The sequence below is a fragment of the Calypte anna genome, chromosome 4 (genome assembly GCF_003957555.1).
Source record: "Calypte anna isolate BGI_N300 chromosome 4, bCalAnn1_v1.p, whole genome shotgun sequence".
NCBI lineage: Eukaryota > Metazoa > Chordata > Aves > Apodiformes > Trochilidae > Calypte > Calypte anna.
In genome coordinates, this window is record NC_044247.1 from 17,780,178 (window position 1) to 17,804,172 (window position 23,995).

At 47.3% G+C, this 23,995-nt stretch overlaps 1 protein-coding gene across 1 annotated transcript; it reads left to right on the forward strand.

Annotated features, from left to right (window-relative positions):
• The first annotated feature begins 2,416 nt into the window (after nucleotides 1-2,416).
• LOC103534192 (pre-mRNA 3'-end-processing factor FIP1) lies at nucleotides 2,417-22,937 on the forward strand. The gene is made up of 16 exons (XM_030449283.1): nucleotides 2,417-2,892; nucleotides 3,653-3,692; nucleotides 6,439-6,523; nucleotides 6,978-7,084; nucleotides 8,139-8,197; nucleotides 9,223-9,333; nucleotides 10,674-10,804; nucleotides 11,382-11,506; nucleotides 12,545-12,650; nucleotides 14,028-14,226; nucleotides 15,308-15,334; nucleotides 15,999-16,056; nucleotides 16,611-16,666; nucleotides 17,865-18,063; nucleotides 19,867-20,025; nucleotides 22,245-22,937. The coding sequence occupies exons 1-16, from the start codon at nucleotides 2,799-2,801 to the stop codon at nucleotides 22,375-22,377; spliced, it is 1,689 nt and encodes a 562-aa protein (XP_030305143.1). The 5' UTR covers nucleotides 2,417-2,798; the 3' UTR covers nucleotides 22,378-22,937.
• The last annotated feature ends 1,058 nt before the right edge of the window (nucleotides 22,938-23,995 follow it).

Here is a 23,995-nt window from a genome sequence, read left to right on the forward strand (position 1 = left end):
TCACGTTAAAGCCCTTGGCTCATCCCTGAGGGATGAACAGTGCATTCCTGCAAGGGCACGTGCAGTGGTTTTGTGGAAAGTTGGTGTCCTCAGTGGTTTTGGACAAACAGGAGCAGCTGGGTCGATGTCCTGCTTAAGCATGGAATTGTTACTGAATATTATTTGAGAAATGCAGAGAATGTGGCTGTGGAGTGAGGCCAAATATGGCAACAGTTAATCCCCTGGTAGGGTTTATGAGCTCTGATTGCCTTGATTACTAGCAGAGGTCCAGTTTAAGAACATGTGGGATTTGGCCCTGACTTCTACTACTGGAAGTTATGTTCAGAACTGTTTAGTTGTGAAGCTTACTATCTATATTTATTTCTATTCATAGTAGTAGACATCTGCCATGTCAGTATCATTCATTAAAAGTTAGTGTTCCAGCTGAGTTTATTTTTCCAGTTAAACTTAAGTCTTCATTTGGTAGGCAAGATGAAATGTCTCCCCTACAAAGTCAAGTTCTGTGCTTCTGATCATCCTGCTTGCATTTGCATTTATCTCTTCCAGTTCACATTAATTTTCCTTGAACAGAGGTGGCCAGAAATGATCAGATATTCTGGATAATGGCTCATTGCTAAGGCAGTATAATAGCAATGTAGATAGTTCCCTATTTTCTGTGAAAATAATGGGATTCGTTGAATTTTAAAGGGTCACATTTATCTCTTTAATGTCTGTATTGTATTTCTGATTCATGGCTTTCCATGACAGCTTTGGAACTTTCTTCAGTCACTTCTGGTTTATAGGATCTCCCAACAGACTGGTCCTATCAGGCCAGATTAATCATTTGACACATTGAACTGTTGAATTTCTTGATACTTACACTACAGTGCTCCTGGTCCTCCCAGTTCTTACAGGTGCCCACCTATTCCTCCTGTAGAAGAAAAAAAAATTGTCACTGATTCCATCTGCTGAGTTAAAAACATGATTAGTTCCAAGATTGATGTCTGAATTTTGCTTGTAATTTCCTAAAAGCTCTTTGACTTTGTCCCTCACTCAATTTTAATTTTTTTGCTATTATTTCTCCATTCACATGAACCAGTAATTTCCTTATAAATCTGCGTGGTAGAACTGACCTATCTGGACTTTGAATTACACCTGTTTATTTGGCAACCACCTGGCATAAAATCTACACAACCACTGCAGAACATGTTAACAGCCAACAAGAGTTGTTGGCCACCACTCTTTACTTAGGTGGCAATTTCCCACCTCTGTAAGTTGATCTGAAACCACAGGTAGTGTATGACCAGGGGATCTCAGGGACCAGTTCTCAATATCCTTGAGGGATCCAGTTGTCCTAATTCCTGTTCCAGTTGCTGTGCTGAGCATTTCTCCAGCATTCCTTCCCACCTGCAGCAGGCAGCAGGGGACAAAGAGAAGGAATGGATCCTAGACACACTTATGCCACAGAGAGAAGAAACACTTCCAAGGTAACTTTTTGATACAATATTTTTTGTCTGTAAGTGCACGGAAATGGTTAACTTGTTTTATAATTCTTTTTCTCGTTTATCGTTGAGTAGTGCTGAAAATCATTTCCCTAAAGCTTCCTTGTGCTGATGGAATTAAGAGTCTTGAAAGGTGTAGTGGCACTAAGTGCTGCAGCTCCTGGAAAGCAGCAGCTACCAGATGGCTTTGAATCTCAGAATAATAAGTAAATATCGGGGGTTTGAAGATGGAAAATGTGAAGTTTCACTTAGGAGCTGCAAAGCCAGAAGCAGGCCCTGAAAATCCCACCCAAAAAGCCCTGAATTATTTCATCCTGTCACCGGCTGTTCTGCAGGTACCTTTATATTGACAAAAAAGCTGTTTGGCCTTGTGAAATGAACACCACCAGCAGCATTACCGGCTTCCAGTCGGGTCCAGAAACTCTTTGGGCTGGACTCTTCCAGCCTGTGGGGAGCCACAGCGGCCATTCCTGCCCTTCCTCTCCACGCCGATTGCCATAGCTGAAACTCTCTTAAAACTGACCGACAGGGCTGTCCGAGAAACCCGTCCAGTTCTCCACCAGGTTCGGGGCCTGGCGACAAAGCCCGAGCCTGCCTGGGCGATGTCCCCCGCCTGCTCAGCCGGGCTGAGGAGATTCCCCCCCGCCGCTCCGCTCTGCCCAACGCGCAGGGGCCGTACCGCCGAACCCAGGCTGAGGGAAGCCTGTACCGCGGAACCGCGGCTGAGAGAGGCCGAACCTAGGCTGAGGTAACGCGGTACTGAGGCGCTGGACCCGGTACCCAAGTGCCGGTACCGAGGGAACGACCCCGCGCGCCCTTCCCGCCCTCCTGAGGCGGCGCCGCCGCTCCCCTCTGCGCACGCGCCCTTCCCCCCGCGCATGCGCGCTCCCGCCCGGCCCCGTCCTGCGCCGCGGCGCTGCCCCCGGGCTGCCCCCCCCACCCCCTCCCCGGTGCCTTTTGTGGCGGCGGGAGCGGGCGGCGGCCTCCGCGCCCAGCCCGGGGGGTTTCTCCCTCCTCCGTGCCTCCTTCCCTTCCCTCCCCCGCCCGCGGGAGCCAAAGAAAGAGCGATGGCGGCGCGTTAGCCAGGCGTTTTCGGCGCGGCCCGGCGGCTGCGGATTTCCCCGCTCCGTGCCGACGGATGCGCGCCTCGCCTCAGGGCCCGGCGGGAGCCTAGCGGGGCCCCGGCGGCCGCCGCCGCCGCTTCTCCTCCTCCGCCTCCTCCTTCCCCTCCTCCTTTTCCTTCTCCTGCTGCCGCTGCCGCCGCGGGGGAGGGCGGGCAGCTCGGGGCTCCCCGCTCCCCTCAGCCCCGCGGCGGCCATGGCCACCGAGCTGGAGCCGCCGGCGGCGGGCGCCGTGCCGGGAGCGGCCCCGCTGGAGGCGGAGGAGGATGAGGAGCATTGGCTGTACGGGGGTAGGTACCACGGGCACAGGGGCCAAGGGCGATGCCGGGCACCTGGCAGACCCTCAGCATCTCCCCTGACCCCGCCTTCCGGGCCGCCCCCGGGCTGGGGCAGGAGCAGGGGCAGGAGCAGGAGCAGGAGCAGGAGCAGGGGCAGGAGCAGGAGGGAGGGCGGGGGGGGCGGCAGCTCCCCGGGAGAGCTCGGTCCTGGGGACGGGCGCTGGAGCCGCTCTCTGTGGGGCCAGGGATGGGTTATTGTCCTGGTTACAACAGCGAAGTGGTGGTGTGGTACAGTTGGAGTGTCCGAGTCCTCTTGCCGTGGTCGATGCGGGTGAACCCCCGAGTGAACGGGGAATTGGGGGAGAAGGGGAAAGCCTGGGAAAAGTGCAGGGCTTAATTTAAACGTCTTTGTCCTTCTCATAGAATTTCCGACTGAATACTTTTATGTTTCTTCTTCCCTGGCTCGTTAAAAGCCCCTATAAAGATCTTCACAGGCGACTTCAGTTTCTTATGTGGTGTTTCCCTTTGCTCCTTCTGCTGGGAGACTTTGTATTCTGGATTTTGCTGGGTGTCAGTGATGTGAGGCTTTGCAGATAGGTTTTGTTTGTTGAGTGGCTTGGGTTTTTTATAGTTGCTCCATTTCTAGTTGAAAAGAGAACTTTGGGCTTAGAGCTCCTTGGCACTGCTGGGTGTTTCTGTAGCTGTGACACACTTTGTGCTTACATTTAACTTTTTTTTTTCCTGAATAATTGTGTTATTATCGTTTTTGCAGATGACACCACTGGTAAACAAGAAGATGGACCAATTTCTGGGTGAGTCCAGAGGCTGTTTATTAATTATGACAATATAGGTTGCAAAGAAGATCAAGCCATGTTAAGCGTGGCTTCAGTGAGTGCTTTACACCAGTGTTGCTGCCAGGAGCAGCAGCATGTTCTGTTTTCCTGCCACCACACTTGAGGTGGGACAGCACTCAGAAGTTTGGAGTTTTCAATTAGTTTTAAATCAGATCTATTTGCCAGTTCTCATTCCATGGGGGAAAAATGGTGCCTTAAGAACTGGGTTTTGTGCTGGCCTGGCAGTGGTAAAACTGTGTCCTGTGCCTGGAAACACTAAAAACCTTGAGCTTTGGTTAAAATCTTGACATGAACAAATTCTGAAAGGTCTGGGGAGTGTGTAGTTTGGGCGAAGCTTTCAGATGGAAGGTTTTCAGAAGACTTGAGTTTCTCCAGACTTGTGTGTGCTCAGCATCATCAGCAGTTCATTTTAATATTTACTGTCCTTTAAGGCCAATGTGAATTCAGTATGTAGATTTCTGAGGTTGTTCCAGATACTATTCTGCTTCTGTTGTAAGTATCCTGTGCTTAGGGAATATGTAACACTTGTTCAAAACCAGGTTTTGGGCAGAGTTGGTAAACTGTTCACCCAAAATATTGAATGAGCTTTGTGAGAAGGAAGAACTTTTATTTTAGGTAGAAATTTATGGCTAGCTTGCAAAAATCTATTGTTCCTTGTCACCTCCATCTGGATGTCATTTTACTTTACAAGCAGGATGTAAAAATCTGAATTCCCTGCAACTGTCTCCAGTAACTGCAGGATGCATGAAGGAAGAGTACCAGTGGCCACACTAGTTCTCTCTTTTTTTGTTTCTTCTATCCTCTCTTTTGTTTCTTCTTTGTTGCACAATGAGAATCTTCCTAAATGAAGAGCTGTGGGGTGTTTTAAGAAAAATGACTCTTTGTTTGCAATGTTTTCAATGGCTCCAGCTCCAGGGAGGCATTGTTGGCTTGTCTAGAGCGTTTGTCTCTAGTCATGGAACAAAAATCAGTGTAGTTTGGGATGCAGCATCCATTAACATTCCCTCCAGGATGCATTAAATGCCAGCAGCTTGTGCAGGATGCTGTTCTGTCAGCAGTGCAGGGGGTTATGGTGGCATTCAGAGGAAATTAGGGACCACTGACATGTTTTCTGTGTGCAGATGGTGGCTGTGGAGCTGTCAGATTGTTCATTCCTGGGCAGCAAACAGGTCAGGGGGAAGAGTTTTACTTTGCCAATGTTTGTTTGAACTCCAATTCATAAATTTTAATGCACCCCCACAGATACTTCGTGTGATTTGAAACTGGAGGGAATACTTGTCTCTATGCCTTAATTCAGTCATCTTGGATTCTCAAGAAAATTCTGAGGTTGAGGGTAACATTATGAGTTGCTTGGATTTGGCAGACAAAACACAAAAGGTTTTGGAGCCACCTGTGGGACTTTCTCCAGTGGTTCATCTTTTGGTCCTTGGGTGGTTGCCTGTGTCTGCAACTTTGAAATACTTCTGGAGCCTGATTTTCCCTTAGAGATCTTGGCTACATTTTGTAATTTGAAGTGTCTTCAGGTGTCACCTCAGGAACTTGGTGAAAAAAGGACCTGTGCTTCCCTGGTTAGCTGCTGAACCTTCATCCCTTCATTTTGATCTTGGCTTGATTGTTTTATTCCTTTGCCTGCAGAGCTTTTCTAACATAGGAGCTTCAGTAACAGCTGGAATTGTTCATTTGTTCTTTTTTTGATGCTTAGTAACTGCTTTCTGAGTTGCATTAGTGTGATCTTTTGGCTTAATTGTTTGGTGCCTCTCTTCCTGCTGCCTCTGAAATGACTTTAATCTGACCAGTGTTTGAATTCTGTGAGGTGTGGTGTGTGTTTCTTTTGGAAGATAATTTTGTGTATGTTTATTATCCAACATGAGGGGTTTTAGTTAGTAGCAACATCTCCACAAAGTACTCCTGGAGAATTGGGTTTCCTGGACCTGGGCCATTGACTCTTTTGGAAAGCTGGAATTATTCTGAGGTTCTGCTAGGTTCTACCTGTGACATTAGAGAAAAACAATCTCTGTTTTAGTTTGGAACACTTAGCAAACTCTTTTCTAGCCTCTGTATATCAATTTGACTTTCTTGCTTGGCTAATGCAATAAACAACATTAACATTTGTGTGAACTCTTTAACTGGGGGTAAATCTGAACCTGGCTGTTGTTGCATCAGGACTAATTTGCTATGAATGAGAAGACTGGGTGGATAGCTCTCTGTCTTCATTGAATTTTAACTCCTTATTAACGTAAACTGTTTGTAGAAACACTGAAATAACTTTTTCCTTAATCTCTATGAGGCAGATGCCCTTGCTGCTGACTAAATTTATGTCTAGCTGTGAGCATCCTTAAGGACTGGGTGAAGTTTTGCTTATTCTGGTCTTATTCCTGCCAGCTGTGACTGTGCTGCACCAAACCTGAAAGCTGGTGTAGCTGTTGTGTGGTGTTTGGCCAGGCAGCTGTGCTGTCTGTCAGGTGCTCTTTGGAAGCACAAAACTTGGTTCTTTCCAACCCAAGCCAAGCAAGGACAAAGAATTTGTTGTTGTTGTTGTTGTGTCACTGAGCAAACTGCCAGCAGAGTAAACAGACTCCCTGAATAAAGCCATTAGATGAAAGTCACCTGGACCAAGTGTTTTAGGCAGGTTTATAGATGAGCCTCTAGCTCTATAGATGAACCTCAGGCTTGTCCACTTTCTTTTCTCTCTCCTCTTTCCCAGGCATGCAGAATCTTCTCATCCTTTGCAAGATGCTCCTCAGGAGACCCGGCCTGGCAACACCGAAGACCGAGAGATGTCACAGCATGTATGTGTCCCACTGCCAAGGGCAGGTGGGGTTATTTTTGTGCTCATGAATAAAAAGATGTAAGTGTAAAGATGCTGGTAATGCCTCACATGTTACATTTGTACTGGAGGAGTGTCCTGAAAGTGCTGAAAGAGGAGCCTTGCTTCTCCACCCCACTCCCTCCAGGCTTTTTGATGGGTTTGCTTTCAGCCACTGTGCTGTGCAAAAGGAGAGGAAGCTGGGAGCACCTTCCTTAGACCCTTTTGTAGTGGTGAGGTGCTAGTTCAGGTTGTGCATCTTGCAGAATTGCACCACTGGATATCTGGAAGGCTTTTGTATAGCCTTGGAGTGCAGGAGAAAGTTATTTCTGTATATCAGAAATAGTCCTTCATGATATGAGCTTTGTGAGGTGACTGTCCTGGGGAATTGATGTATCATGTATCAGTGAGCTTCTGTGTACTTTTCTTGTTGCTAGGCCCTTCCAAGTGGTGAAGATGATGAAGATGACAGCGACAGTGACAGTGATGATGATGATGTGAAAGTGACAATTGGCAACATTAAGACGGGAGCACCATCCTACATGTAGGCACTGCTGGTTTTCCTCCCAGTTTCTGATCTTGGGTAGCTCTGGCATGTTGACTGGGATTGGAAGTGGGGGTGAGAGCTGATCTGTCTTCTGGGAGACATGGGGGTAATGGCTGGAGCACCAGCAAGGGATTAGAAGCTGAGTGGCAGCTCTGTCCTGCAATTGCTTGGTGGAGAATCCATCTATTAAATAGGAATGATAATTCCTAGATCTGCTGCTGGAAAATGAAGGAAATAATTATTGGGCAAGATCAAAGGTGTGAAGTGTAACTCATCATCTGTGAAAACTTCCTGAACCCTCATCTGTATTGACAAGACTTTGTGTAAGATGTGAATTTACTCATTTTCAGATGTCTTAATTTTTCATGAATTAAAAATGGTGAGGCTGGAATTACAAACCAGGAAGTTATGTCACTGACAAAGTTTTACCTGATTTGCATTGAATCAAAGTGACAAGACAGCATTATTTGCTTGCTGCTACCAGCCTTCCTCCTAAGGAAATGACTTGCATGTACCTTGTAGCACCTTCTCATTTTTCCACTTGATGGATAATTTCCTTCCCTGGTTGTAGAGGTGGTTGATCTGATGGATTACTCTGACAAGCAATGCTCCATCTGTTAGCAGCTCACTAGATTTTGCAGTCAGCCTTTTTGAAATCTGCTTCTATGTTTCCCTCCTCATTCTGTAATCTTTGTGCCACTGAGGTTTCCATGGTGTTCAGTTCCCTTTAAATATTTAAGCACAATCCTGGGCAGAATGGTAACCACCAATCTTGGAGATAACCTTTCCTTTCATGTCCAAGACAACTTTATGGGGTCAGTCAGTAAGGATGTTTGCTGGGTTTCTGTAGAGTTAGAGAAATTTTGGTTGCAGATGGGTCTCACTTTTAAGGTGTTTGAGACTTTTTTACTAAAAATAGTAGAGAAGCATCAATGAACCCAAGTGAACTAAGCATCTTCTGAAGGATGTCAGGGTTTGAGTGTATTTTGCATGAAAATCTTCAGCCAAACACTTTGTTCAACTACCAATGGAGTGATTCTTTTTCATATAGGGGAACTCCTATGAATCTAAACTTAAAAACGGGTAGAGGCTATGGAGCATCTGCTTCAGGTATTGCTCTTACTTTTATCCTTCACTCTTTGCAGTATTTCACTCACCTGGCATTGACAGTTGGAGCAGCTGCTCATCTTGGTCTCTGGATATTAAATTAGTGCATCTTGTTGAATCTAGGAATAGGAAGAGTGTTTCTTAGAGAGAAGTTCTCCTAGGGCAGTGTGGGTGTGATGGAATGATTTAATTCCCCATCACCAAACAGGCTGATTATAGTTCTGTTTCAAAGAAAAAAAACCTCAAAACATTGATTATAACTTGAACAGTAAGAAAACAGAGTATTTCTAAATCATAGTCTTGCTCTGGAGGCAAATACTGTAAATTGCCTGGAGAGCTTCAGGTCTGTGGTTTATCTACTGAGCCAGTTGCAGTGTAAGATACAAGAAGAAACAAACCCTGGCCTTTAGTGTCAGCTGTGCATATTTCTGCAGGTGAAGTTTTCCCACTGTTTACACTGCTATTGAGACTTGGATTCTGTCCTACCTCATATGTGTGACTGTCCTTTCATGGGCTTTATGTTACTTCTTGCCATTAATTTCTCTATGCAAATGACTTACAAACAAGAAGTAATTCCCCCTGAAGACTCTGTACCCATCACATTTTTGCTGCCTCCAGTTTGTGTATGTATGGTCTACTGAAGACTGATGGTGATAAAGTCTTTTGTTATGAGAAACTTGGAGAAATAAATTGGTTTTCTCCTCAGGCAAAATATTTATGTTTTCATTTGGGATCAATTTTGTGCATGCTCTAATACTTTGCTCTGTCTGTAGCACCAATCTGGGTTAAATTGGCTTCTCTGCTGTTCAGGTGCAAGTGTTGTAGTTATTTATGGCATGATTGAAGTCATTTTTATTAAAAAGTTGCTTGTGGTTACCTAGGTGCTATAAAGTCAGCAATGAATTCACAGTAGCACTTTATTCTTTTTCTTTTTTTTTTTTTTTTTTTACTGGAGTAATTTACTCAGCAAATTAGTGGATTAAAGACATTGCATTAAAAATAGTAATTGTTTCTCTCTCTCTCCAAAGCCAAATTGCAGCCCAAAGGTATTGACTTGGATGCTGCAGGGAATATAAATGGATTGCCTGTTATAGAAGTGGATTTGGATTCATTTGAAGACAAACCATGGAGGAAACCAGGTGGGGCCTCACAGTTTCTTGTGGTAAATATTCTCTGCAGTTTTAAGTTGTCTCTTGTGAATTTCACCTGGATTTTCTGTCCATTTATTGCTGCTAAGGAACAGGGAAGTTGGAACAGTTGCTCAGCCTCTGGTGCCTGTCTCATCAGTGACAGTAACTGACTTCACACTGAAATTGGGTTGCATTTACTCTTATTTTAACTTAGGCAAACACTGTCAGCTTTGACAAGGTGGGGTAGGATTTTTCTTTAGAAAAGCTGCATTGCCTGATTCATTTGCTGGATTCTGCCCCAGGTAGAACCTAGCAATTTCTTCTGGACATAATTATCTAGACTGTCCAGACAAAAAGGTACTTGGCAGAGTGGGTTTTAGTATGTTCATGGTCTGTTCTATCTTCCTGGGATGCTACAAATGAACTTCTGGTTTTCATCTGAGTTTGATGCAATGAAGCAACTGAAGAGATCCAAAATTTCCCCTTGCTACTCTCATAAAATGTGCTGAGATGAAATGTTAGCCCACTTGCTTCTTCTCAGAAATAATTTTCCCTGCCAGTCCTTGTACTTTATTTATCTTGTAGAAGATAAATGCTAAGTAAGCAGCAAGGAACTTAGCAATTAAACTAAGTAACCAGCACTAAAGCACTCTGGGGTGAGTAGCAGCTAGTGCAGACATAGAAAATGTAACCTTTGTTCTGCAGGGGGTTTCCTCTTGGTTGTGAAGTGAGACAGAGGGGTTAGGAAGAAAATAAATTAGAAGGGAAACAATGAAGTGAGGTTCAGAAAAGTAAGCTGAGAAGTAAGCTGATAAAATAGATCCATAAATGTCATGTTGCTGGGTCTGTGTTGGTAAAATACGCACGTTTGGGTGGTACAAGAGGAAGAGTGACAGGCCTAGAAGATAAACCTCAAGGTGTGGATCCAAGCTCAGCATGTTCAAAGAGCTCACCTGACCAATGTGTGTCAGCTGCTTGGTTTGGACCTGGCCTAGCTGAGGAGGCCTTTGCAAGGGGAGTGTTGTGTTTGAGGGACACCTCAGCCAGGCTGGGAGGTGCTTTGCAAGTGCTTGCTGTGGTGAGGTCTGCCTGACAGAGCTCCTTGCAGCTCTTCACCTGTGTTTTCTTGGCAAGCACCTCTGTCACTGAGAAGTGTGTGTGCTGACCTGGCACATGTCACTGTTCAGCCTTCACCTTGGGAGTTGGGATCTGTAGTTGGGATCAGGACCCAACTGTCATTATTTGTGTAGTCTGAGACACAGCAATAAAAACCTTCCACTTCAGAGCTGCCTCATGGAGTGGGTGAGCATGCTGGAATCCCTGTGTTTGACTGGTGCTCCCTTTGCCAGGTGCTGATCTTTCTGATTACTTTAATTATGGATTCAATGAAGAAACATGGAAAGCTTATTGTGAAAAGCAGCGACGGCTTCAGCTTGGGCTGGATCCTGCTCCTCCCATCAGCACAGAGAATAAGATCACAGTAGGTGACATGTTCCTCCTCATATCCTACAGCAAGTCTGGGCCTTGTTTTTGTACTCACAGAGATAAGAAGAGAAGATACTGTACTACCTAACTGTTCTCTGTTCCCTTCAGCCATGAGAAATTCAAAAGTGTGTCTTTAAAGATAACATTTCACTGCTACAATCCTTTATTTACAGAACAAACACTTCCAGCTGCCTGGCAGGTTTGAACCACTACAGTAGCAAGACTTGACTGGATTTCCAGTTGACTTTGAGGCTGCTCAGCTGTAGGGGCGTCTGGCTGGAAGGTCCAGAGTCAATACCACAAACCCCAGCTTTAAGTTAAGGACTATATGAAAGGGGATATGAGATTATTAAACTTTTGGATTTGTAAAGGGAGGCAGTGGGCAGCAGGCTGAGGCTGGAATAGCCACCTGGTTTACAGAAATGTCTGCTGCTTTGGCTGAAAAATAGGTTGCTTGTTTGCAAGAGTCCTGTGATTGTTCCCCAAGGGAGCCCTTTACTGTGCTGAGGGTTAATCTTCATTCAGGGCAACTGAGGGCATTAAACCCTGGTGTTACACATTGCTTTCCATAGGTTCAGCAAGGAAGGACAGGAAATGCTGAAAAAGAAGTGGAAAACAACATCATCAAAACAGAATTCAAAACAGACTTCTTGGCTCTGGTGGGAGGACGTATGAAGGCTGGGCCTCCTCCTAACAGGTAAGAGATGGTGCAGACAGAAAGCCTGGGTGCACTGTGCTATTCAGGGGGGGAGTTGGGACCCACCTGGGCCATATCTGAATCTCCTCAAGCTTTGCTTAGGAAAAACAACACAAATACTTCAGCTTTGAAGCCTGACACTGCTGCCTGCTCGTGCTTACCTGGCTTATTCCCACGATGTGAATCTTTGGCTCCTTGGGTGGGAGTGGGTTACATGTTAGGCAGCTGATAAGAGGAGCTGTTGGTTTTCTGGAGCTGTGTGCTGGGCTGCCTAATGCTGGCTAATGAGTTATTGTCTCCAGTGAGAGAGGGGATCCACAAGGCTGGACAAAGCAAAACAATTGAGTCATTTTGATTGGCAGCTTCTGCTGGGAAAACCACTCAGACCTTAAGAGATTCCTGAAGTTTTTTTAATCAAAAACCTTAGAAAAACAAAACTATGTGAAACCCATAAGGAAACAGAGCTTTGGGATCTGGGTGTTTCTGCTGCTTTGTTCACAGCACATCCTTTGCACACCTGCCTTGCAGAAGTCACTCATGTATTCCAACTCTGCTGCTTTGCCCAAGGAGAGAACCAACTGCATGCTTTAAGTAGAAGCTGTAGAGCATTCCTTTAGCTTGTTTGCATTGAAGCCCTTTGCTGGCTTTGCTGTCCCCCTTCACAGTGCCCTCAAATCAGTCAGGTTTGTTTCCAGCTGTCACACAGATCTCATAAGATTTTTTTGACTTGGGAATGATTGTTCAAATCTGGAGAGGGAGCAAAGGATTTCAGCTCTGAAGCTGAGTGTGCAGTCCCTATTATTACACCTGGATGTTGTTTTTCTGGGTGTTCAGACTGAATTCACCCTGGCTGGCAGAGATTAAATTGCTTAGAAGTGAAGACAGAAATTCTCCTTCACCTCTTGGCCAATTTGAGTGCTGCTGATTTTTTCTTTTTTCCTGCGTGGAAAAAAATGTGCAAGAGAAGTCTAACAGTGGGGAAAACTGCTCCTTCTAATGCTTTTTTGAGCCTAAAAAGATGCATCTACTTTGTACTAGGAAGCTGGGTGGGACAATTGATGTGATTGGTGGCCAGGCAGGCACAATTAGGAGAGTAGAAGGAAGACGCCGTGATAAGCACGCCACGGAGGAAAACCCAATTCAGGTAAAACTTTTGTGCCATCTGGACAAATTTCTGATTTCATTGCACTTCTAGTCAACCTTGAGCATTCCTGCCCTCCTGTGTCACAGTTCCAATCTGCAAAGCAGCAGGCAGCATATCAAACCCATTGAGGTGTATGCCTGTATTGTTCCCTTCTGCAAGTGGAATTGATTCCAGTGTTAAAAGCTTTATCTTGCTGAGAGTTAGGGACTGGCCTTTAAAAAGTGCCCTTCCCATCTGAATGATAAGACCCAGGTTCCTTTTCCCATCAGCTCTCCCAAAGAATCCCTCAAGGTGTGCAGCTGGGAGGTTCTTAGGTGGATTGTTCCCTTCCCAACACTGTCAGGGTGGAATCTCCAGTCCTGTTATGGAAGACTTCTACTAAGAGCTCCTGTTTCTTATCATTTTGAAGTCACATTTAGTCTCAGCATGGTTAGATGCATCCCACACCTCAGGCCTGTGTTACTGGGTATTGTTCCTCACTAAGAAAGAAAAGCCTGGGCTTTGAAACTGGACTCAGCTTTTCATGTCCAGTGTCTGACCATACAGTTCTGAGTGGCTCCTAGGGAGGAGGGTGCTGTGTGTAGGGTTTGAGGACTGAGAACTCTCTTAACCACCTTCCTCTTACCCACCACTCCTAGCTCCCTGAGGAAAGCCCAAATATGAAACCTTTCCCCTGCCTAGACACAATTCTCAGTTTTGCTTTTACACCTGGTTTTGAGGTCTCTTTATTTATTTACTTTTTTTAGTGGTCTGTTTTCCAAATTTTGCCAACAACGGCCAAAAAAAAAAAACCAAGTTTGCCCGAGAGAAAGCATTAGTTGGGAAGTGGTGGTTGTTCCTCCCCCTCCCAAGCACTGACACCTGTATTTCCAGCTCCTTCTGGTGTCCCTGCTTGTTGGTCATTCCTTCAGCACTAGTGGGTATGTGACCTGCTTTTGTCAGGTGGGAATCCACTCTTCCTTTTACCTACATGGGCACCATCTAGAGCAGAATCTGGCCTCTTGCTGCCTTCAGCAAAGATGAATTTGTTTTGAAGGGAAAAAATGAAAAGGCAGCACTACTGTGTCACCCTCAGCTATAGCAGCTGTTAATCTGCAGCCTGTTCATGTGGACAAAATGTGCTGATACCCTGAAATGTCAGCTGTCTGGCACTGTTGTGTGGAAGAGAAAATACCTCCCAAAGGGTATGGACTGCTTTGACCAGCCTTCCTTCCACCCCAAAAAGTGTTATCCCTTGGGTTCTAGCACAGCCTGGTCTTGCCCAGTCCCACAGTGCTGCCTGTTTTGCTGATTTCCCCCCTTTATGCCAGCACACTGAAGTTCTTAGGTGCACAACAAGATTTAAAATCCTCTCTTCTCCTTCCTTTGCCTTCTAAGGTCCTTGGAGACCACGGAAGTAAGCCACAACCCCCCCAGCAGCCTCAGCAGCCATCACAGCCCCAACAACCACCTCAGCAACAGCCCTTTGCACCACCAACAGGCCCACCACCTCCCCCACTGGCTGGGCCACCTCCACCACACTTCCTCCACCCTCCTCCACCTGTTACTTCTGTTCCACCTCCCCTGCATCCTCCAGGTATGTGTTCACACAGGAATATGTGGCAGGCTTGGGGCTTGGAGCTTGGAACCAACCCCAGGCTTGGAGCAAATCAAAGGTTTTGTGGTGTAAATGTTATGGGGTAGTCAAGCAGTCAGTCCTGCCTGTGTTCAGTGTCTCCATCAGCCTGTTTAGCATTTGCTCATGGACACTTAAGTTTCTTGAAGAAAACTGTAGGGTTTGTTTCCTTGAGAGAGCCTTTGGGTGCTACCAGTCCCCATTATTGGTAAATGTAAATAAAGTGGGCTCCTGTTTATCTGTGGAGGAAGCCAAGAGCACAGGAACTGCTGTCCTGTCCAGTTCAGGGTCCTGTCTGGCAGTGGTTGATTCCCAGTATTTCAGGGGTGATGCTGGAATTGGCAGTTCTGCCCCAGCAGCTCTAACAAACAAATTTCCTCCTAATCCAGACCAGTTCTTGCTTGGTTTATACCTTGAATTACTCAGATTGGATTTTTCTGTGTTTGTTCTTATGCATTTTATTGTGCCCTCCACTGCAGGATGATTCTTACTGCTCCTAGAAGAGTCCAGTGTCTAGCACTTCATTTTAAAAGCAAAATATAACTCAGATGAGGCCTTTACCATGATCCAAAGTGAGTCATGGCTCTGCCTTTGTTGCTTCTGGCTTAAATAATGCATAGAGACATGGCAAAATTGAGACAGATTGTTCACTCGTTTTGGTGGCAACCAGGGCATTTTTTAAAAAACCCAATCAACTACAAACAAGCCAGAGGACACACTGCCATCTACAGCAGGGTCTCCTTTCCAGCTCCTTCCGTTGTGCTGAAGGCCAAATCAGTTGTCTGTGTGTTGACACATGTGGAGAAAGGGATTTTCTAGTGCAAGAGACCAGGAAGATTTAAACTCTAATATAAAGCTGAAGAGGTCGTAATTGAGGAAAAAAATATAATTTATAGGCTTGTCAGTGCTAAACAGCACCAGTTTTTCTGTTGGACTTGTTGCTCAGATCTGTGAATTCAAGTGTGTGCTTTTAGGCTCAGCTTCAGGTGCAGAGAGGAGGTGCTGTCCCTGTTGTCCTCACTTGTTCTGTTCATTTCCATAGGTCTGCCACCACCCGGTCCTATTCCAGGTAGGTCTTCAGTTGCTCCTGATAACAGCAGTGATTCTGAGCACTCAGGTGGCCACACCTCAGCATCTGGCTTAAGTAACACAGGGCTGGATGAAACCCAGGATGATTTTGTGTAACAACTCTTTACATGTTTAACATCTGGGCTGTTTTTCAGGTGTCAGACCTCTCAGCCAGCTTGCTGCATCACTGGGGCTGCTCCTCTTAGGGTTTTTTAAAGGATAGGTGCTCAGGAGATTGGCTTTCTTTACAAAAAAACAAACCCAGGTGAATTCTCTGTTACCTCCTCTGTAAGAGGCAAAGTTATTCATGGAGCACTAAAACCTTTCCTGTAGTTGCAGCATGTCTGCACCCCAAGACCCAGACTTTCCTGGACTGTAAGGGTTAATGTTTGCCCCTTACTGAATCGTAGCCTTCAGATGAAGAAGCCAAAATAGAAGGCAGTTTTTTTCTTTTTCTTTCCATACCCCTGCAGAACTACCACAGGTGTGGGCTTTTAGTTTTGGTAGGAGATACAACCCTGAAGGCAAATTATTCCATTTCAAACAGGGCCTTGTTTAGGGTAAAAAAAGATGCTTTAACTGCTTTGAACTATAAACAGCAACCAAGGCTTGTTCCTCATGGCAAGCTGTGAGGTCTTTGTGCTGATTTCTGCTTCTGTGTTTAGGGTTGTTCCCACCTCCTCTGGCACCACCACCAGCTCTCCTCATTCCAACCTTGGATGGGTAAGACCACACCTGGGCTGAGCCATGGGCCCAGCTCCTCTGGAGTGAGGAAGGGAGGAGGAGAGGTCTGAAGTCAGGAGTAGTGAGTCTTGATCTGGGATGGGATTGGTGTGGGGTGGGGGGATGAGAGCAGAATCTGTACAGAATCCTGGGTGCATTTTCTTTGATTTGTCACATTGGTGGCACAGGGAGGGGTCAATAAAATTCAGGGTCTGTGCTTAGGCCTAGAGCAGAATAGATGACAGCAAGTTGTGTTGCTCCAGATGTTTTCTGCAAAGATTCTCCAGGTGCTTTGTTAAGCACTGGTGGTTTCCCAGTGAGCCTCCTTGCTTTGCAGAAGGAAGGGCTGAAGCAGCGCAAGCAATTTCAAGCAGCTGCCCTTGCAGCCATTTCTGATAGTCTGCAGTGCAGAGTTAGGAGATTCACTCAAACCACAGCTTTCCCAGGAGGATATTTCCCAGGGCTCAGGACAGATCAGGTGAAGCTGTAGCACAGACATACCTGCAGAGGGTCACTGCTGGCAGTAACTTGTGTCCTCTCCTCTCTCCCCAAAGCCAGCCAGCCAGCTACAATAACAGGCAGCCTCCTCCATTTGGCTACAACTCTGCAGGTGAGCACTGAAAAGAGCAAACAATTGAGCTGCTTCTGTCTCTGTTCTCTGGTATTTGATAGTTTAGGCTTTTTTTAAGCTGATGGACATCATGCTTGCTCTAATATTACAGTCCTGCTTGTGCCCCATCCCACACAAGCTGAGTTTGACCTCACCAGAAGGTGTCTGGGAAACTGAATTTTGTAGCAATTTTGTAGTTGAGTGCTAAGCCTCAGATCAGTGTTTGCAGTGCAGATACACAGCAACAGAGAACCTTCCCCCATGTGCACCATGCTCTTGTTTGCACACACACACACACACACACACACACTTGCTCACACTCACTCAACACTCTTTTCCTTTTCCTCCACCCTCAGGGAGAAGCCCAACCAGCAGCTTTGCATCTCCTGAGCTTCTCCATGCCCTCATCCCACACTTCAGCATCTCCCTTGCCTACAGGCACATGCAGGCATCTGCCTCCCTTTGGGAGGAATGAGGCAGTGCCAGAATTTCAGCACCTTCCCTGCTGCCCTCTTGCAGCCCTGCCAGCAGTGCCCACGTTCTCCCCCCTTTCCTCAGTGACCAGCACTTGGGCTGGCACCTCCTTGGTAGAGCCCTGTGCTGTCTCTGACCCCAAACTAGAAGTGAGACCTTGTAAGGGTGGCCAAGAGCCTGGAGCTCACCGAACTCAGCTGGAAAAGGGTGCCCCAGCATTGCAGGCACCTTTGCTTTCTTAAGTCAGGACATCCCTGAGGGATGGATTAAAACTTTTCTCAGTGGAGACTCAGTGCAGTGGGACCTGCGGAGAGCAGGAGCTGGGGAAGTGTATGGCCCTGGCACTGATGTGCTGTGGAAAGGGTTTGGGGAGGTTTTAGGGTCATTGAATGGTTTGGGTTGGAAAAGACTTTCAAGACCATCAAGTCCAACTGTTAACCCAGCACTGCCAAGCCCACCACTGAACCATGGTCCCATTGGACAGCAGTGTCTGTGAACTGCTGTTCTTGCAAGCATGTTCCTCAGGGGAAAAGTGTGCACGTGTTCTTGTCAAACTGCTGGAAGCAGAAAAAGGGAGAATAGGAGGAGGGAACTGGGCTGTCAGTCCTCCTTGGAATCCTCCTTGGATTCAGCTGTACCTCCAGAGGGAACCTGCAGAAAGGGAGGGCCAGAGGGGATGCTGTGAAGCTTTCAGATGATCAGGGATTCTGCTCTCTCTTTGCAGATTCAGGTTTTATCAGCTACCCACCCATCTCCACGTCCCACACCCCCTGGGTGACAACGGTGGACAAAGGCACAAGCAGCTCCAGCAGCAGCCACTGGGAGTACTCTGGCTCTAGGCGGGAGCGGGAGAGAGAAAGGGAGAGGGAGAGGGAAAGGGAGAGGGACCGAGACCGCACCCCCACCACCAGTGAATACAACAAGTGAGTGCTCAGGGGGCCCAGCAGGGAGCTCTGCCCTGGGAAGTCCGGGGAGGTGACACCTGGGGTCAGGAACTAGAGGGCAAACAAGGAGCCAGTGTCCTTGGTTGATTTCCTGGGTTTTTTTTGTTTTGGTTTTGGGTTTTTTTTTTCACTACATCCAGCAGAACCAGTTACACTTGCTCTCTCCCCTGTAAGGAGAGGCCAGTAAATGAAGTAGCCCCTCTCTGTTCACTGTGTGTTTCACAGCTCAGTGTGAAACACTGGCTGGAGAAGCATCTTGTCTCCTGGCTGCCACTGGCAGATCAAAGGGAAAATCACCCGTGCTTTGCTCAGCTCTCCTCTAGAGGCTCTCAGGGGAAGGAGTCAGCCAGCAAATATAAATCCTTAACCAGGTGTTTCTGTGAGGAGCAGCCCTGGAGATAACCACCTTGGTGGGAACTGATGTGATCTCAGGTGACAGCAGTGCTGGGAGCACTTGGGAAAGGAAGCTTTCAGCCTCCCAGTGTTGATCTAGAGAGCTGAAGTGAAGGTGAGGCTGCAAAAGCTCTTCCCAAACCTGTCACTTCTTTGTTCTGCCACAGGCAGTGTCAGTGTTTTGCAGGCATTAGGCCCAGAAATGCCAATAGTCATTCAAAACATGATCAGAATGTGCATTCCTGCCAGAGGGGTGCTGCTTGCAGGGAAACTTCCCAGCCCATGGGGTGAGCAAACAGCAGGACAACATTTTCCTAATTCTTTTTTTTTTTTTTTTGGGTGGGAAGGGACAGCCCAGACCAACTTGCTGCAGTTTGAGGAGCTCAGATTCCCACACTTGCTGAGCAGAGTCACACCACAGCCAAGTCCCATGATCAGGTCTCCTGAGCACATTGTTGGCATTTCTGGGTGCTTTTGAGCATGTTGACCTCTGAAATCATGCTTGCCAAAGCAGGGCAAGTAGCCCTCAGTGTAGCCCTATGGAGCATTCCCTGATGGTTGATACTGGACATTTATTTGTCTGGTTTGTTGCCCTGAGTGTTAGGATGATGTTTCAGACTTCCTTTCTCTGAGTCTGAATATCATTTCGTGCAGTGGGGCTTGTTAACTCTTTAGGTTTTTGGCTTTCAGAAGCTGAGTAAGGACTGGGAGATATAGAGGGGAGAGAGGGATTTGTCTGAGCTTGGGGTCCTCCCAGGTGTGAAGTGCCTTGGACAGCAAGGCAGGTACAGGTGGAAAGGCTTTGTCAGCTGTACTCACAATTTAGTTTTTTGAGCTCATGGGGGAGAAAATGGTCCCTTAGCCTAACTCACACAAAAGAATTACAGGTTATCTGGGACAAGAGTGTTGGGAGGTAAAATCCAGCATCAGGGAAGGCAGAATGACAAGAGGAGCAAGTTTCTGTTGTTTTTGAACAAGGTGTCTGGATGTCTTGGACATACTCTGGAAGGGTTGTGAGGGTGAAAGCTGTGAGACATTGGCCACACAGCTGCTGCTGAGCTGCTCCCTTGGCCGTGACACTCAGCTCTTTGGGCTTCTGAGCTATGGATTAAAAGATGAAATGAAGAAAGTTGTTTCACTGTGGGTAGAAAACCAGGATGGGGCTGCAGCTGGGGTTCAGGCAGCAGCAGCAGCAGCAGCAGCTGATGGGTACGGTGTTTTCAGGAGCCTCACAGACACCGAGGTCTGTGTTGCTGGAGGAAGAGGCGACGGATTTGGTTGGTGAGGGTGGGGTTCTCCAGTCCTGTAAGCACAGCTTCTGACCCTGGGGTCTCCAGGAGCTTTGCATCCCCTCCTCCCCTTGCCTGACTTCTCCTTCCTCTTCCTCAGTGATGATGAACGTTACCGCTACTACAGCCGGGAGCGCAGCTACGACTTCGAGCGCGACTACCGGCGGAGTCGGGACCGCAGCAGGGAGAGGGAGGATCGGCACCGGGAGCGCCGGCACCGGGACAAGGAGGAGAGCAGCAAACACAAATCCTCCAGACGGTGAGAGCTGTCCCGGGGGGGATGGGGCTCTGGGGGGGGGAACACACCCCAGCTGCAGAGAAACGTTCCTCCTGGAGCAGGAGGCCCAGCGCTGCGTGCTCAGAGCTTTGTGCCTGGTGAATCTGAGGGCGGTGGTGATCTGGAGGGAGGTGAAGCAGAGCTGGATGTCCTGAAATCCTGGCTTTTCTAGAGAAAATGTGTTTCCTGCAGGTTGTCTTCTTGTGAGGATGTTCATGTAAGCAAAGCAACAGGCCTGGTCTGGGGCAGTGCTGGGTTGTTGTGGCAGTTTGCATCCTAGCAGTGACTTGAGCAGACTTGCTCAGTTTTTTGGTGCTTTACTTCCTTCTTTCAGAGGAAATTCATCTGTAGATAATGACCTGTATTTTGAAGTTGGTATCAGAAGAACTCCTACATAGTGACTGGAGGCAAAAAGCTGTTCTTGTTCTTAAGGAGATGAAGAAGTTTTCCAGAAAGGACTGATTGCTGAAGGCTTGGAAGCGCAGTGATGAGAAGAAAGGCCAAGGACCACAACCCAAACTGAAAACAAACAGAAGCTCAACTGATACCAGACTAACAAGCCAATAGCTTTAGGGGTTATTTCTCAGCTTGAATTCAGAATTGAAATGTAATGTTAGATAGATAGCAGAATGGGATGGAATTTACCAAAGCAGTGTCAGAATCTGCTGGAGAGCTTGATTTCCAGAGCCAGGCAGGAGGTGAGAATGAGGTGACTTTTCCTCTGCTGCTTTCAGCCACAGGCAGATGCTTTCTGTCTTGCTCAGAGTGGTAGGATGGGAAATGTTTGCTAGCTGAAGCAAAGGAGGAATAGTTTTTGTTTCAGGCCACTCTTGAGTGCATACCAGAGTCCCTGCTTCAGGCACTTTGAGCCTGTCCAAGGCGTTTGCAGGAGGATGAAAGGGTTTCCTTGTAGTTTCCAGTTTCCTACAAATTGACCAGTCTGAAGGGAATTACTGACGCTCCTTTAAATATTAAAGGGCAGTTGCATTGTTCCAGCACACACCACTGCTGCCTTGCTGCCCAGGAGGTGGCTGGAGATGTGTGGAGGAGAGGCAGCAGCTTTCTTTTTTTCTTTTCCCTTTTTTCATTTTAATGACTGCGAAACCATTTATTAAAGAAGTCAGAAAATTACTCAAAACCCGGGAGCTTTTCAGTCAGGGCTTCAGTGGTTCAGCCAGTTGGGTGTCTCTGCTGCTCAACTGGCATCCCAGCTGTGGTTGGAATTTGTTTCTGCACCTGGCTGTCCCCTCTCACTGAGCTGGGTGGCTGCAGTGTCTGGACTGTGTCACTGTCATAAACTTGTCTGCTTTTTCCTGTGCTCTGTTTTAATCCTGCCACCCTCACACCACGCTCAGCTCTACAGACCTCACCTGGTTTTCAGCCCCTGAAGTGAAATAGTTTGAGAAGCAGCAGGAAAGAGTCTCCTCCCAGGAAGGGCCAAGAGCCAGAGTGGACAAAACCAGAGCTCCCACCTTCTTGCTGGGAGATGGAGGAGGATCTGGGGGCTGTGGTGGGCACGCTGTAGTTGGTGGTGCAGCGTTTGGAGATGTTGCAGCCTGGTCCTGGTCAGGGTTACTTCTGGCTGGGATTTCTCCCATGTCACAGGAATCCTGTAGAGATATCCAAGCTATCCAGCTGCATCTGGAAACCAGTTCTGGATGAGGAGAGAGAGGAGCTGTAAAGCACCAAGCTAAGTGGAATGCCAGGTCATTCCTGAGTTAAGAAGTAGAAATAGGATCTGCCTCCCACATTTTTCTAGCTGCGTTGCTCGCTTTCTTGCCTCATTCAAGAGTGAAAGTGTCAAACCCCTCTCTGATGTAGGACTCTTCTTTCTCTCAACAGCCCTGGAGCTTGACATTGAAGCTTGAGATGTGTCAAAAGTGTTAGGAGTGAGGAGGACACAGGTTTTGCTTGTAAACACTATCCAGAAATTACTCTGGCAGCAGTCTGCCTGGTGCAGTGTGTGGGGTAAAGCAACCACCTCCTGCCCGTGGTTCAGCCACATCTGCTGTAATTGTCCCAAGGAAAGATGATGAAGCCTTTCAGTGGCACCCTGGTGCCTCAGCACCCCAATCTGTCTCCTTTCTACCCCAGACAGAAGTGCTGTGTCCCCACATGTGTTCGGGTCCTCCCCTGGGGCAGAGCTGTGCTGCTGCCGGCTCGGATTTCATTTTCCTTCTCACCTTTCTTCCCCTCCGCAGCAAACAACACGAGAGCGAGGAGGGGGAGAGTCACCGGCGTCACAAGCACAAAAAGAACAAGCGCAGCAAGGAGGAGAAGGAGGCCAGTGAGGACGGGGCCCAGGAGGGAGAGGAGCAGGACACCAAGGAGTGAGCCCTGCCCAGTGCCAGCCCGCGGGAGGAACTCGCTCCGTCTGAACCAGCGTGTGGCGTTGGTGATGTTTTGGGGGTTTTTTTTTGGGGGGGGAGGGGTTGATTTTCTTTTTTTTATTATTATTATTATTATTCATTTTTCCAAGGGAAGAGCAGCTGACTTTGAAGCGTGGGGCAGTGCTCTTGGGGCAGTGCTCAGCAGCTTAAACTCTTTTTGTTGTTGTTGTTGTTGTTTTTTTGATACGGGACAGAACACAGCAGTACTATACACAAAGCACTGAGCTACTCTACTCATCCACATCCCTAGGGAGAACTTTGTTGTATCAGATCCTATGGTTTCTGATGGAAGATGGCTTCAGCTGAAACTAATGCATTTAGGTGATAGGGGTTTTTTTGTTTATTTTTTGGTCATCATCATTCCTTTTTTGAAGAACAGGACAGTAAGTGCGACTTGAAATTTATTGTCCAAAGAAAAGTGTGATTTAGAATCCTGAGAGCCAGCTTAGAGCCTGGCTTCTAGTAGTGAAAAGTCTCATCCCTAAATAAATTTCTTTCTAGCTACACAAATGTTTTCTGCTTTCTCTGTGGCCAGCTGGGTGGCACATGAGGAGCAACTGCTTTTCTTGGTGGGTCACGAGGTCCTGGTTTGCTCTGATGGCTTTGAGGAGCTGCCCTGGGTGTGCAAAGACTTCAAACCCCCAGGGTTGTGGGTTTCTTCATCCATTGCAAAAATAGTTCTGTCGTATCTCCAAGTTGGAAATCCAACAGAAGATCCAGAGCTTCTCATGAATTAGTTCTGACTGGAAACCTCCTGCTTGCTTCTCCTGGGCTGTGGGTGGTGGGTCTCAGCTGGGATTGTCCCATGGCCTTCAGGAACTTGGGCTGAACTTGCTTTGATCCACTGGTGAGCAGAGGGGAAATCAAACCAAAGTGGGTGAGAAGGATTCAAGAGCTCTTGGTGTGTGTTCCCTGGAAGGACACTTGTTCTGCAGCACAGGGACAGATGTGCCCGCCCTCCACTGCCAGAGGACAGGATTGCACACACCACCTGGGAACAGGACCCAGCATCCTTGTCTGCAGGAAGAGTCCATCTTCTGCCACTGGCACAGCTGCTTGGCTTTTTTTCCCCATAACATGGAGCTGAAATCATGAGGGCAGCCAGAGGCCACTGCCCCCAGACCACTCTGAGCTGGGTTTTGCCTGGCAGATGCTGGTAATATACTGAGTTTTACACTCAGGTGAGTCCAGTGTTTGGCCCCTTGTTCTACTTGATTTTTTGTGTGTGTGGTGCCTCTTCAGAGCTGTTCTACATCTTCTCCCCTTGTCTCTGGCTCAGTTTGTGGTGGTGACAGGAACTCCTCAACCTGTAAACAGGTTTAACTACCACTGAGCACATCCCTGTTAGCATCCCTCTGAGCTGGGCTCAAGGGGGGCTGTGGTGGGAGTGGAGATGGAGACACTTGAATGGATGAGTTGGTGCTGCAGCTTCCTCTGGGTTTTTTTTAATGTTTTTACAGACAGACCCAAGCCCTTTGCTGATGGCAGCAGGCTTGGGCTGTCAGCAGCAGCTTTGGAGTTAAGGGAAATAATTTGAAATGGTTTTATTTGAATGATTAGAG